The 15,604-nt window shown below is 48.8% G+C and overlaps 1 protein-coding gene across 1 annotated transcript; it reads right to left on the bottom strand.

The window, feature by feature from the left end:
• Positions 1 to 10,021: 10,021 nt before the first annotated feature.
• KRT1 (keratin 1) lies at positions 10,022 to 14,729 on the bottom strand (the record flags this gene model as incomplete). Its single annotated transcript, XM_080939453.1, has 9 exons — positions 10,022 to 10,413; positions 10,504 to 10,538; positions 10,925 to 11,145; positions 11,588 to 11,713; positions 11,843 to 12,007; positions 12,168 to 12,263; positions 12,654 to 12,714; positions 13,043 to 13,257; positions 14,103 to 14,729. 9 exons carry the CDS (start codon positions 14,727 to 14,729, stop codon positions 10,022 to 10,024), a joined length of 1,938 nt encoding a protein of 645 aa, XP_080795579.1.
• Positions 14,730 to 15,604: the final 875 nt, after the last annotated feature.

Genomic DNA, 15,604 nt, shown 5'->3' with positions numbered 1-15,604 from the left:
ACTGGGTTTGGTTTGGTTGGGTTTGGTTTGGTTTGTTGTTGTTGTTGTTGTTGTTGTTGTTTTAATCATAATCTGTATGCATAGTGGCCCCTGGGTTCTGTTTTTAATCATTCTCTTTCTTTTAAGAAAATAAGTTGCTTTAATGGAGAATAAAACAAAGTAACAAAAAAAGTTACATATTCAGGAATACATCTAATATTCTCCCAGGGGAAAGATACAGCTTTCCTACAGCTGGGATGGGAAAAAAAGGACATATAGTTGAAACTATTTACCTTAGATTAACCCCAGAATGCTCTACGAACCACACACACACACTCACACATACACACACACACATACTCACACACACTCACACACACTCACACACACTCATGCACATACACACATTCACACACAGATACACACTCACACATACACACACTCATGCACACACTCATACACACATTCACACACAGACACACACACTGATACATACTCACACACACACTCATGCACACATTCATACACACACAGAGACACACAGACACTCACACACTCATACACACACTCACAGACACACACACACACACACATAGTGAAGATGATTGTTGTCCTAGGGATCTTCTGGAAACCTCTGAATATGGCTTTCTCTTGTCACTGACATGGCAGTGTTGCTGATATCTAGTGACCTGGCTCAGATTATGCCTCACTTCCAGAATTCCTGTCACGCATAGATAAAAAGTACTTTTTCCACTTCCCAATACACTGAGTTGTTGCAGAAGACAGCTGCTGTCTAGAGAGAAGAACTCATTTTCTTTTTGTCAAGGAAATTACTGGAGGTTGGCTTTTTGTTTTTGTTTTTTAATCTTTGTAAGCTCGAGTCATCAATAATGAATTCATTCATTCAGAATGTCAACGTTTCCAATAGACAGCTAATCAAATAGTCATTCTGAGTTTGAGCACAACACTGCTTAATTCTGAGTTCCAGAGCAACCCACCCTAACTAAGCATCTACATAACAAAATATATGAAGTCTGGAAGGGCTCACAAGCCCCTACCCCTTGCTGGAAGCCATTCACAGTTGGCAGCTGTTGGGGAGGAAGAATCACTTTTCTTCCATGGTGGCTTAGCAGGTCAACCATTCCCCCTCAGAGAGTGACCCCCATGGCTATGAGTATATATGTGCCACATATTAGACTTGGTGAGGATTTTTTTGTGAGGCAGGGAAAGCATAGTTGGGAGGAGTTGGAGTGGAACTGGATCTGTGTGGGAGAAGAATATGATTAAACTGTATGAAATGTATGAGTTTCTCGGTGAATTAATAAAAACATTATGTTTACAATATATGTGCGATCATATGACCAACCTTTCCTTCTGTGTCTCCTTTTACACAGATGGGGTTATGGTTTTGGATACATGGTGTAACCATAACACATCTGCATGTTTCTCCTGACAGTGCAGGGTCTCACTTTAATTTTTCACCCCAAAACAGAAAGCAACGAGGCTGATATTTTCAGAATCCTGACCCAAGGAAATATCTTAACCAGACCCGGTGGTTGTAAGTCAGTGCTTAGGAACCTGAAGCAGGAGGATTGCAACCAGCTTAAGGCAAGCCTGGGATATATAGCAAGCTCCAGGCCAGCCTAGGCTAAAGAATGAAACCCTGTCTCAAGCAACAATACTAATGTTCTTTTTCCATAAGGCTAAGGTTTTATACCTTTATGTTTGGTGGCGGAGGTTGGTTGGTTGGGGGTTTTGTTTGTTTTCCTTTGCTTTTGTTTTATGTTTGCTCACAGGGTTGGGAATTGAAGTTGGGATACATGTTAAACAATACTTTACTACTGAGATATCAGTTTCCAACCCTCCTGATGACAGACGAATGGATGGATAGATAGATAGATAGATAGATAGATAGATAGATAGATAGATAAACAGACAGACAGGCAGATAGATGTGTGAGACCTCTCTATCTTTATCCTAATGAAATCTTCCAAAGGACTTTAGTTCCTAAGACTTCAGGAATACCACAGTCCCCAGTTCCTGATAACTGTTTGGCTTTCTTCCTCCCTAAGTGCTAACAAACAGCCTTGGGTCAATGAAAACCCACAGGAGGGAGTTGGATGGTGGCGTGAGCTCAGCCATGTTAGGACTTGAGAGGTGACGGGTATGGGAAGAGCTGTCAGAACTGCTTGGTTTGCAGGGTCTCCAGGAGGCTGTCTTGGGGTTGCTGTAGTCAGAGAGGAGACAACCAGTGCTGGGGGAGGGGGAGTGAGAAACCCAGTCTCTGGAGCTAGATGAGATGTCTGTATAAAAGTCTTTCCACTATAGAGTAGGAAGACTCCAGCCAGTTATAAGAGGAACTAACCCAGAGCTAGAACACAGTGACCCTTCAAGGGAAAAAGAACGTTCCCATGGCTTCTTCAGTCAACAGACGAAGGAAGGGATTCTGTCTTTCTAGCTACACAACGCTGAGGGAGACATGGGGGTCTAGGCTGAGGAAGGAGGTGTCTATAAATATGTGAAAGTTCACACAAAATGCAGAAACCACTCTGTGCTCTATTGCCTGTGGGTAAAAGCCACAGCCAGGTTCCAAAATGCTTATCAGCTGTGTGGCAAGCTTTCAAATCCCAGTGGGGTGGAGCAGTTAAGTAAGCTTGGGAGAGATGTCCAGAGCAGCAAAGAGCCTGAGAAAAGGGAGCAGCTTCTCTACTGATGTGCAAAAATGCAAGACACTCAGGACAGTGGCGGAGGAGCGGGGGGGGGGGGGGGGGATGTGGACCACGGGACTATATTCATGGAGTCCCCTACTGATGGCTGTGACTGCTCACATCAACAGAAAGTATTACATCCTCATTGGGCCACCAGGAGGTGACGTGTCGGAGCCTCGCTGGAGACCTCAACATTTTTGCTGACTCGCTCTTGAGGAATCCTTACTCTCACACCCTTGCAGCCTGCTCTGCTCAAGCGAGCGCCTCCTTTGGAAGTTCTCTGTGGCCCCCAAAGTACCCCTTCTTTCTAAGTTATCTGAGGATTCCCTCTGTTTTCCCAACACGGGTGACTCGGGTTTGCATCTGTAGTGATGGTTGGAAGAGAGCCAGAGCAGGGGCAGCTGCTGACCAACCTCTTACGTCACCACCTCATCTCCTGCCTGTACTGACTTGTGTAACCAAGGTCATGTACATGGAAGCTAGCTTCCTCAGCTTCCTGGGTCTCACCCTCTAAGACCTCTCTCTCTCTCTCTCTCTCTCTCTCTCTCTCTCTCTCTCTCTCTCTCTCTCTCTCGGAGGGCCCTTCCAGTCCTCCCTTGGTGATTTTTTTGAAGGGAGAAATGGATGGTCCATGGGCCACTGGACAGTCCTACTGCATACCTATCTTGATTCTCAAATTAAATTCAGATGCAAGTCTATGATTCCTGTACCATTTGGTTCCTCTCCTTTAACTGTCAATTTAAAGTAAACTTCAGCAATCTTTTCTTACTCAAAATGTGCAAATCACGAAAATCCATAGTGGGTGGCTAACACTGGTCTTAAGGTCCTTTTAAGTTTTTCATGAAATAGGGAACATAGGAAAAGCCTACTCCATGCCGCAGCTTCACAAATGAGGGGTCATAAGGTTACACAAGTACGGATTGGAGAAGACATGTTTTCCCTGCGTCACTCATACCTGAGACTGGCAGGTGAGGCTCTGCTTACAGAGGGTACACCCACCACAGGAAGTCATCTTCCCGACTTCCTGTTGAACAAAGGATTTTAGGTGCGGTACTCAGATCTCCTCTCCCACCCAGAGAAATTATCACCACCGTGGGACACCTGGAGCTTTTGCCCACCAGAGCGAGCTCCCTGCGTACCAAGGACAGTATCCATTTGTATTTGGGCTCAGGACTAACCAGTACTCAAAACCCAACTACGGGACAGGCTGGCTTGCACAGTGCTTAGGGCTCTTTAAGTTCCGGGAAGTGTCTCCCAGTGCTCGGACAGGCACACAGAGCCAGCACCTTTCATGTATGCAAACTGAAATGCCTCTTATGAGGCAGCCTATGAAAAATGCTGCCTTGGGTGACCCTTCTAAAGCTCCAATCTGACCACGTTACTCTCCTATTCCTCTGATGGCTCCTCCTCACATAAGGCAGCCATCTCTGTCCACGCACAGCCCTCCCACAGGCAGATTGGATGTTTTGGGAACTCAGGCACTAGGCAACCACTCCATTTCCTATTCCGGAGGCAGCAAGGCCTCTCTACTAGCCCAGTACCCCCTGTTACAAGCCAATAGGTCCCAAAACTCCATCTGGAAAAGGCCCACATGGACGGTCTGAGTTCCTTAGGAAGCCAACAGCCCAGAGCAATAAATAGTCTGTGCTCCAGCTGCCCGCACGGCCCTTTTTCGATGGGTGAGAATCTCTTCAACCTCATTTTTGCCACCAAGTTCATGCTTGAAGCAATTTCATTCTTCCTTCCCTTTGCACAGGATAGTCCCTCTTCCCAGAGCGTCTCTCTCTCTCTCTCTCTCTGATTCCAATAGTCGTATCTTTCCCCAAACCTCAAATGTGTCCCCCTAAACTCCTGTCAAACATTGCTTTTAATCACACTTACACCTGTACGCCATTTTCTGGGCCCTGTGTGTTTCCATCACTGCTCGGGTCATGGGAATAGTGCTGATACATTTTTATACGCCCTACTGCCCACGTTTCTGATGTTTCCAAAAGCAAATATCATGTTTCACCCAGCAGAGTCCCCAACGCTTGGTTTACTCCTGAATCATACTGTTTGTACAGGAAATTTTTATTTGATCAGTCTCGAATCTAGGCACAAATTCCAAACAAGAAACATACTGAAATATTACAAATAATTGTGTAACCTAGGGGGTGAGGAGGTGGGCTCTCAGTGGGTAAAGTGCCCACAGCACGAACACAAAGGCTTCAGTACACACACAAAGACCAGGCATGGCGGTGCATGCCTGAGAGCTCAGCCTGGGGAGACAGAGACAAACAGATCCCCGGAGTTCATTGGTTAGACAGTTTAGCCAAAGTAATGAACTTCAGTCTCAGTAAGAAAGCCTGTCTCAAAAACTAAAGTAGAAAGTAATTGATCAATAAGTCACCTCTGGCCTCCACACCTCCCCAATGAACACACGCACACACACACACACATACCGCATGAACACACATGCACCGCATGAGCACACACATATACACACAGTACATTAAGATACACACATACCAACACCACCACTATCACCACCACCATGCTACAATGTGACCCTAAAACAGAATCTAAAACATGCAAGTTAAAAGGCAGGAACATGTGGCACCCTTGAAAGGTGGTGTTGTAACCGACACCCCACAGGGGTCAGCAGGGTGGTGTGTTATAACCATCACCCCACAGGGGTCAGCAGGGTGGTGTTATAACCATCACCCCACAGGGGTCAGCAGGGTGGTGTGTTATAACCATCACCCCACAGGGGTCAGCAGGGTGATGTGTTATAACCATTACCCCACAGGGGTCAGCAGGGTGGTGCTATAACCATCACCTCACAGGGGTCAGCAGGGTGGTGTGTTATAACCATCACCCCACAGGGGTCAGCAGGGTGGTGCTATAACCATCACCCCACAGGGGTCAGCAGGGTGGTGTTATAACCATCACCTCACAGGGGTCAGCAGGGTGGTGTTATAACCATCACCCCACAGGGGTCAGCAGGGTGGTGCCGTAACCATCACCCCACAGGGGTCAGCAGGGTGGTGTTATAACCATCACCCCACAGGGGTCAGCAGGGTGGTGCTGTAACCATCACCCCACAGGGGTCAGCTCTTTCGATATAGACCATCCCCTCAAAACCACCCAACCTCCATTATTCTAAATCTACAAAGCACCAAGTCACCATTCCTGGTGAACTTAGGAATTGACAACAAGGTGGGGTGGATCTGGTAGTTCAGACAGGGAAAATACAAGTTAGTTCACAAGCTCAGCAGCACCCACTCCTTATGTGCATAGTTCACACTAATCAGTTGTTGGGAGCAGGTTTAACTTGATGCACACCGCTCTGCAGTGATGCCCTGGGCCCCGAGAAACTGCCACCTTCAGATTGTCTGTGTCATGTGCACATGAGACCGTGTTGGTACGTGTGTGCACGCAGGTGGGTGTGCATACTTACAGAGGCCAGAGGTCAACGCTGCCTTTTTCAGTCATGCTCCGCCTTATGTTTTGAAACAGAGTCTCTCACGGAATCTAGATCTCATCCATTTGACAAGCGACTGGCCAATGAGTCCTCTCCTGTCTCCATACCCCTGTCCCGTCCCCAGGCGGGTGTTACAGAGCCAAGTTGCTGCCCCTGCCTTTTATGTAGGTGTTTATCCAAACTCATGTCTTCCAAACTTGTGTGTGTGTGTGTGTGTGTGTGTGTGTGTTTGCATGTGTGTGTGTGTGTGTGCAGCAAACCCTTACTAATCCAGCTCCCAGCCCCCTTTTAATATCATTAGCCATTTCTCTCTAGCAGCCACATTGTGTTTTATTCTCTTGGTGTCTAGAGCAAACGCTCTCTTACCGGTTTCACCTGAGAGACAACTGAGAACCGAGATAGCAAAGGGACCAACAAATCCTAGAAACCTGAGCTGCTCTTCTTCACCTGCCTTAAGTATCCGAGTGGATTAGATACGGGTGATATAAATAAGTTCTTTATTCACCTCATTGCTTCAGAACACTTTCCAAACTCTACTTCAGCTCAGACAGCCACACATCTGACGAACGTGTTTCTGCCAGCTGAACACACAACTGAATAGACCTCAACAGCCGCATTGTGGAAATTTCCAAAAGAGAGTGTCCAAGTCATGCCGAGTTTGGGGCTGGGGGTGTCAGAATTCCAAAAAAGGAAACACTCCATGCCAGGGAGGCCAGTCTGCAGCATTTATTAAGAAGGCTTATATAAAGAGGTAGTAGAAACATCCTGAGGTACACGGTAAGATGAGAGCTGGTCCACTCCAATAAATCAGCGAGAAGCGGGTTGAGCTAGCCAGTTTTGTATGAGAGCTTAAGGAATTTGTTTCAGGGCAGGGGCCAGTTGCTACGTGTTTAGCTAAAAGGATTAACTTCTCAGGGTTTTCAAGTGCCAATCCAGACAGGCTTGCCGGTGCAAGGGAAGAGCCAAGGTTCAAGCCTACACGGAAAACAAGCAAGTGCCTGGTGGCTAAGTCACATAAGCAGTCAAGTGCCCAGTGTTCCACAGGACACAAAGAAATCTGGAAGAACCTATCATACAAAAGAAATGACCACACAGAAAGGAGGGCATTTCCCCCAGTGCCATTTACATACGACCCCTGCCCATCCAAACCTTCCTATTCCTTAGTCCTCCCTGAACCTAGAGATAGGAAGACGCTTTCTAATTAGAAGCTAAGAAAGTGGTGCTTAGAGAACTGACTTTTTCATGAATTTTGGAACCATCGAGAAGGTGATAATTTGTTAATTCTTTCAAACAACAATTTACTGAGCTGTACAAAGTTCAGCAAGCAATGTTGATAATGGCTAGCTAGCTCACCACCACCACCACCACCATCACCACCACCACCATGATCATCACCACCACCACTATCATCATCACCACCACCATCACCACCATCACCATCACCATCACCACCACCACCATCATCATCACCACCACCACCACCACCATCATCACTATCATCACCACCATCATCATCACCACCATCACCACCACCATCACCACCATCACCATCACCACCATTACCACCACCATCACCACTATCACCACCACCATCACCACCATCACCACCACCACCATCACCATCACCATCATCACCACCATCACCACCAACCACCATCACCACCACCATCACCACCACCATTACCACCATCACCACCATCACCACCATCACCACCATCACCACCACCACCATCACCACTATCACCACCACCATCACCACCATCACCATCACCATCACCACCACCACCATCATCATCACCACCACCACCACCATCACCATCACCATCATCACCACCATCACCACCAACCACCATCACCACCACCATCACCACCACCATTACCACCATCACCACCATCACCACCATCACCACCATCACCATCACCACCATTACCACCATCACCATCACCATCACCACCATTACCACCACCGTCACCACAACCATCATTATCACCACCACCATCACCATTACCACCACCATCACCACCATCACCACCACCATCACCATTATCATCATCACCACCACCATCACTACCACCATCACCACATCACCATCACCACCACTACCATCACCACCATCACCACCAACCACCATCACCACCACCATTACCACCATCACCACCATCACCACCATCACCACCACCACCATCACCACTATCACCACCACCATCACCACCATCACCATCACCATCACCACCACCACCATCATCATCACCACCACCACCACCATCACCATCATCACCACCATCACCACCAACCACCATCACCACCACCATCACCACCACCATTACCACCATCACCACCATCACCACCATCACCACCATCACCACCATTACCACCATCACCATCACCATCACCACCATTACCACCACCGTCACCACAACCATCATTATCACCACCACCATCACCATTACCACCACCATCGCCACCATCACCACCACCATCACCATTATCATCATCACCACCACCATCACTACCACCATCACCACATCACCATCACCACCACTACCATCACCACCATCACCATCACCACCATTACCACCACCGTCACCACAACCATCATTATCACCACCATCACCACCATCACGACCATATCACCACCACCATCACCACCACCATCACCACCATCACCACCACCACCATCACTACCACCATCACCACCACCACCACTACCATCACCATTACCAATGCCACAACCATCATCATCATCAAAGGGGCACATAGTGGGTGTTCACTATAGCTGACCTATAGTCCATCATCTTACTCAGTTTTCACAATGATCCCTATGAGGAAGATGTAATTTCATATCCCTCAACACAGAGCTACCGAAACTGAGATCTGTGCCTGTGCATTTTCCCCTAACTAGTTAAAGACTCCAACCCAAGCACCCGAGTTCAGATACACCAGCTCCTAATATCTCTACTATGCCCTGGCTACTTCACAGGTTTGGTTTGTATACCTAGAATGGCACATCTTCAATTAGGCAAAGCCTTGGCCAGTGGCCTGCCAGGGAGGGGAAGAGAGAGCATTGCCCATCTGACTAACACCTCTCCTCAGGCCAACACTCGCATTTTGGCTGCTGTCCCTGCTGATCCTTCATCACTGGCTGTTCCACACAAGCAATTTCTTTTCCAAGCAGTGCTTTCCTGTCTTCTCAGTGCAGGAGACCTTCCCAACCTGCTCCTTCTAAGAAAGCCTCCTCACAGGAACAGAGCCTCGTTAGGACCACTTTCCTGGAGAGAGCGTGTGTTCTGGGGCTCCACCCTCATCAAAGTGGCCTGATCTCTGCCCTTTCCCCCCACAATCCATTTGTTTGTTTACCTGTTAGTCACACAAGCCACCCACTCACCCCTCACCCCATCGCACACAAACGGAGAGAAACGGATTGAGAGTTTCAAATGCAGTTTATTGCAGCAAAACAAAGAAACAAGGGTGGGGGGGTGGATGTTCAGAGCACTCCATACAAGGCAAACTCGCAAACACCTTATGTACAAAACCAAAGCAGCGCGGTGTGCTGCAGGATACAGGGTTCTAAGGGGCAGTCCAGTGCTCTGGGTGTGCCCAGCAAAGAAGCTCTGGATCTGAAGTCCTCTTTGAAATGTCATGTTGGTGATGGCAGTTCTGAACTGTTTCTCAGCAAAACATAAAGTAGGGTTGTTACCAGGGGACTCAGACTGCTACTAATATGAAAACTTCTTTGCAAGCGGAGCAGAAAAGAAAGCGCAGGGACAGTAAGCCTAATCTGATCATTTAACCATAGCTCTCTAGTAAGGCTGGTGCAACGGATCTTGGCCTTGATGGAAAGGGAGAGCTAATGGGGTGGTGGGCACCTCTTTAATTGGTCCCTCGGGAGTAGCTGGTGGAAACAAACTTCACACTAGAACTGCCAGAGGACTTAACGCCACCGGAGCTGGATCCTCCCCGGCCTCCCCCAGAGGAGCCACCGTAGCTGCCTCCGGAGCTGCCACCGCTGCCTCCAGAGCCACCTTTGTGGCCCCCACTGCTGCCACCACCGTAGCTGCCGCCTCCGGAGCCACCTCCGGAGCTGCCGCCTCCGTAGCTGCCGCCACTGCCTCCTCTGGAGCCACCTCCGTAGCTGCCGCCACTGCCGCCTCTGGAGCCACCGCTGTAGCTTCCACCACTGCCGCCTCCGTAGCTGCCGCCTCCGGAGCCGTAGCCACCTCGGCTACTGCTGCCGCTCATGCTTGTGTGGCTGGTGCTCACAGCTGCAGAGAAACTCGGTTACACCCCTATCCCAGTGTGCTCGCTCCCCCACCCGCCCAGCCAAGAGCCCTGAGAAATCTGCTTGTACTTACACACGCTCACGTTGGGGGTGCACTCTCCAGACATCCTGTGGGAAACAAACCAAGCCCCTCAGTACCTGCAGCACCCCACCCCACCCCAAGGAGCATATCCCAGACTTCTCCCCAGCCCTCCCAAGTCGGGTTTCCTCAGCCTGAGTCCAAGCAGGGAGAGACCTCCCTAATGCTCTTACAGCTGTGTGGCTCAGCTATTGGGCTACTTCTAGAGATCCAGGCCACCCTCAATACACTGCTCCATTTATATGAGGAGCAATGGGGAGGCAGGCAGAGGGCAAGGCAGGAAAATAACAGTGTAGAGAAAGAAAAGCAAAGAAGTTATTAGGACTTGTGGACTCTCTTCCCAAACCAAAACAAATTGTAGTCGGCAAGGAATCCCTAAGAGGTGACCAGGCTGCTGCCAGGGACCCTTCCTCACCTGACTTCCTCTCCTTCCAGAAGTTTTCTGTATGTATGGATTTCCATGTCCAGGGCCAGCTTGGTGTTCATCAGCTCCTGGTAGTCACGGAGCAATCTGGTGAGCTCCTCCTTGGCTTGTGTCAAAGCCTCCTCGATCTCATTCAGCTTGTTCTGAGCATCTTTGAGTGCTTTCTCTCCACGCTGCTCAGCATCGCTGATGTTCTGCTGCGAGTGGGAGATCTGAGAGAAGAAGACGGCGCACAGTCAGTCCCTTGTCTATACCTCAGTGGGCTGGTCCACTGAGGCACAGAGCCCTTGGGTATCGGATCACCTTAGCCACTGTCATGACTCCCTTAAAATACTTGAAAGGTTTTAGTTGCTTCTCCGGGGCCTGACCGGAGGCTCTGAAGTTCTTTTACCACCTTCCAGCTTCAAAACTTCTGACTACCTCTCCTCATCCCTCAGCTCCTAAGGTCATGGAGCTAGGAGTTTATTGTGACCACCATCTTTTCTCTACTACATCATCTTCTCAAATTTCCCTGACAAGTATCCCTCATGAGAGCTAAATTCTGGAAGCTGACACAGTCCCCAAAGTAAATGGAGAAGGTGGCACAGCCTTGGTAGGATTGCAAGACTCACAATCAGAAAAGTCTCCCCAAGGCCCCCGGGTATCTGAGGGTACCTGCTTCTTGACACCATCAATTTCAGATCGAAGTCTCTGGATCATTCTGTTCAGCTCAGAAATCTCCATCTTGGTACTTTTCACGGTGTCTCCATGTTTGCCAGCAGTGACCTGCAGCTCTTCATACTAAAGGTGACATGTTGTTTCAGTTAGATGTGGATGGAAATGAGTGTGCTTTGGCACACGAACATACCAGCCAGCCTAGAACACAACTTCAAATGTCCCAGAGAACCAGCTAAGCACCCAGGTGCTCACCTTGCTCTGGTAAAAGGTCTCGGCTTCAGCCTTACTCCTCTGGCAGATGCTGTCATACTGGGCCTTGACTTCGGAGATGATGCCGTCCAGGTCCAGGCTGCGGTTGTTGTCCATGGACAGGACCACGTTGGTTTCACTGATTTGAGTTTGCATCTGAGACAATTCCTGCAGGGTGTGATAGTTCAGTGACTCTTACAGAATTAAAAATAAAAATCTTGGGGTCTGGGGGACTGGGGACTGGGGATTGAAAGGAAGGTTTCCACTCTGCAGAGCAGTGGGGTCAAGACTCAAGGTAGGTATCCTTGCTTGAAATTCAAGAGTTTACCATTTGGTAGAGTGCGGAGAGGAAGTCAATCTCTTGCTGGAGGGCGTCTGCCCTGGCCTGGAGCTCTACTTTGTTCATATAAGCTGAATCCACATCCTAGAGGAACAGAGGTATCATAAAGACATGTGTTTGTTTGTTTTCAAGGATGGACCTCCTCTCTCTAGCCATAAAGGGGCTTTCCAAGTGGAAATGGAGTTGGAGGTCAGCCCCTCTTTTGCCCAGTTACATCATAGTTCTAGATGGTTCCATCTCTTTATATACCACAAACAACCAGCCTGACTCTCTGAGAACTTGCCTCCCTGCTTGCTTTAGGTTGCATGGAGCAGCCGAGTTCTGGGACAAGCACAGGTCCATGGAAACGAAAGAAAACAACCTACCCCAGATGCCCAGCAGACTTGCTACCTGGTTCTGCACAACATGGCTTCCTTCTGCCATGACCTTTATCTACTTTTTCGCAGCTGACTTCACCCCACAGGACTTGCTCACCTTCTTGATGGTCACGAATTCGTTCTCTGCATTGGTTCTCTTGTTGATTTCATCCTCGTACCTACAGGAAAGGGCAGGTGATTAGGCAAGTGAAGGACACTGAGCCCCGAAACTCAACTCGTTGCTCTGGAGTAAAGGAGCCCCGCCTCCCTTTACAAGCAGGGTCATCATGGCTACCCCTTCTGAGCACCAAAATCATTCAGCTACATCTACGTTCTGAGAAGATGAAGGTTTTTTTTTTGTTTTGTTTTGTTATTTTTAATGCCCAATTGATTCCCTCCCCCAACTGAGGAAAAGCCAATTGTTACATGATAAGTCACATCCTTAGAATATCAGTTTCCAGAAACCATTCGGTCCGGCAGTAAACACGCCTGACTAGGCTTCCTTACTTGGTCCTGTACTCTTCCACCAGGTCTTGCATGTTCTTCAGTTCCGAGTCCATCCGTGACTGGTCACTCTTCAGTGAGTCCAGCTGCCTCCTGAGGTTGCTGATATATGTCTCGAACATAGGATCTAAGTTGTGGGTTCGGGTTGAGGTGTCCACCTGCTGCAGCAGCTCCCATTTGGTTTGCAGCACCTGGTTTTGTTGCTCCAGGAAACGCACCTAGAAGCAGAAGACCCATTAGTCCAAGTGCAGGAATTGGGGGTCTGATGGCCACTAAGCAAGACTAATGCAACATTTTACAAAGAAATTCAATTCCCATTTGACAGCAAAGGGTGCAGGGAGAAGCTGATCAATGATCAAACTGGAATCAATATCAGAGAAAGATCCAACATGTGTCTCAATGCAGAAAAGCCCTGGGAGGAAGTAACTGTATATCACCAGTAGCACCACACACATAAAATTATTGGCATGATGGTTTGAAATGGATACACCTATCCTCAGAAGTTTGCCTTCTGATCGTTCTCAGGTAGATATACTCGGTTCAAAAGCATGTCAGGAAAATACCAAATTGGGTTTGGGATTTAACATGGCTAATTTTATGTTGACATTATTGATCAATTAGCAGTAAAGTCAAACGTGGCTCGGGGTTTTTCCCCCCCGCTGAGCGCAGGATGCTTGGCGCTGACCTACCACACCCTTCCTGCTCCCCCACAGAGCATCCTGAGCTACACTTCTTTGTGACCAGTGAAACCCTTGTGAGTCTTTTATGCTGCACCCTAGGAAATTCCAGCAGCCCCATTTCTATAACCTTCCATCAACGGATGTGAGCTCAGCATAAATGCAATGGGACATCAGCCACACACATCATCGGGTTCCCTTTGTCCAGTGAAGAACACACTTGTTCACATCATTCCTGAGAATACTTTTGACATATGTCTCAGGATTCCACCCCACAGCACGTCCTTTAGTCATCAGATGCAGACACGTCAGGCTAAGCCCACCCCTTCTTCTCAGTCTCAAAGCCTAGGAGCAGCTATGGCTGCACGCCAAGCAGGTGAACTCACCTTGTCGATGAAGGAGGCAAATTTGTCATTGAGTGACTTGATCTGCTCTCTCTCCTGAGACTTCACTTTTTGAATCTGAGGGTCGACCTCAACGTTGAGAGGTTGCAGAAGGCTCTGGTTGATTGTCACTTCCTGGATGCCACCAGGGGGACAGGAAGGCCCAAAACCACCCCCAAATCTACCACCTCCATATCCTCCACCACCAAAACCACCTCCACTACCAAAACCACCTCCACTACCAAAGCCACCACCACCAAAACCACCGCCAAGACCACCACCCATACCTCCGCCAAAACCACCACCCCCAAAGCCACCACCGTAGCTGCCGCCCCCAAAGCCACCACCGTAGCTGCTGCCACCACCAGCTACACTCATGGAGATGCTTCTGCCACCTCCAAGGTTAACAAGGCTTTTACTTCCAAAGCCACCACCACCACCAGAACTCCCACAGAAGCCTCCTCCTGAAAATCTACCACCACCACCTCCACCACCACCACCACCGCTGCGGCGCATAGAGCAGCTGGTGGATCTGCGTTGGAAGCTGACTAGGCCTGCAGAGCCTGAGCTGAAGTTCCTGCCTCCACCGCCACTGCGGCACAGGGACCGGGAACTACACTGTAGACTCATGATAGCTGAGAGAGAAGTGAGAGCAGAGACAAGAGGTGGAAGGAGCTGATAACTCCTCTGCCTTCGAGCCCAGTGCCATGTCCTTATATACTGAGAGGAAATTGGGCTTGGTCCTCAGAGGCAGCTAAAGATGCAGAGCCTGCAAAGGGTTTGGCTTGCCTGCAGCCATACAAGATTTTTACGAGCCTCAACAATACAGTAAACACTACACACCTAGCTCCCAGGATGGGCTCTTGAAATTGCTGCGCAGACAAGAATGGCTCGTGTGGTAATCACTTTATCAGAAAGGATCTCTCTTCGAGTGTCTGGGACTTGGAGAAAGTAGGACCCCCCACACTAGCTTCTTGGTAGTTCTTGATGGGATTTTGTAATCCCCGGGACAATCGAGCTGTAATCCCCAGATCATGGGGCTCACAGGTCCACACACTCACCCAGCCAGCCATAGCAGGCTCCTTGAGTAACAGGTGTGCTTTCGTCAAGCTTAAATTCCCTAAAGGAGCTCTCAGCCTGAGTCCCTTCAAACCCCAGAGCTCGCCAAACCACATCTGACACAGAACAAAGGAAAATCCAACGTTTTCTAGAATACGTTTTCAAATGCACAGCGCTGGTCGATGAAGGCTGGTGGATGGAGGGGGTAGGTGGTCTGGAAGCACCCAAAGGGAATGGTGTGTTCTTCCTAGGCTTCCTGGTTGTTCCTCTTCAAACGAGGAACAGCGGGCATGAGAGGCTAGCAGTTGAAAATAGGCAGCTTGCAAATGCCAGCATGAAAATCACATGGAGTTGTGAGGTGGGTAGGCGCCTGATACATGTGGTAAAACCAAGTGGAGAAGTTGAGGTGTGACAGGTTCAAACCTTACATTGGACCACAGAAGAGA

The sequence above is a fragment of the Micromys minutus genome, assembly GCF_963924665.1.
Source record: "Micromys minutus genome assembly, chromosome: 27".
Classification (NCBI taxonomy): Eukaryota; Metazoa; Chordata; class Mammalia; order Rodentia; family Muridae; genus Micromys; species Micromys minutus.
This window is presented reverse-complemented; position numbering and strand designations above follow the sequence as displayed.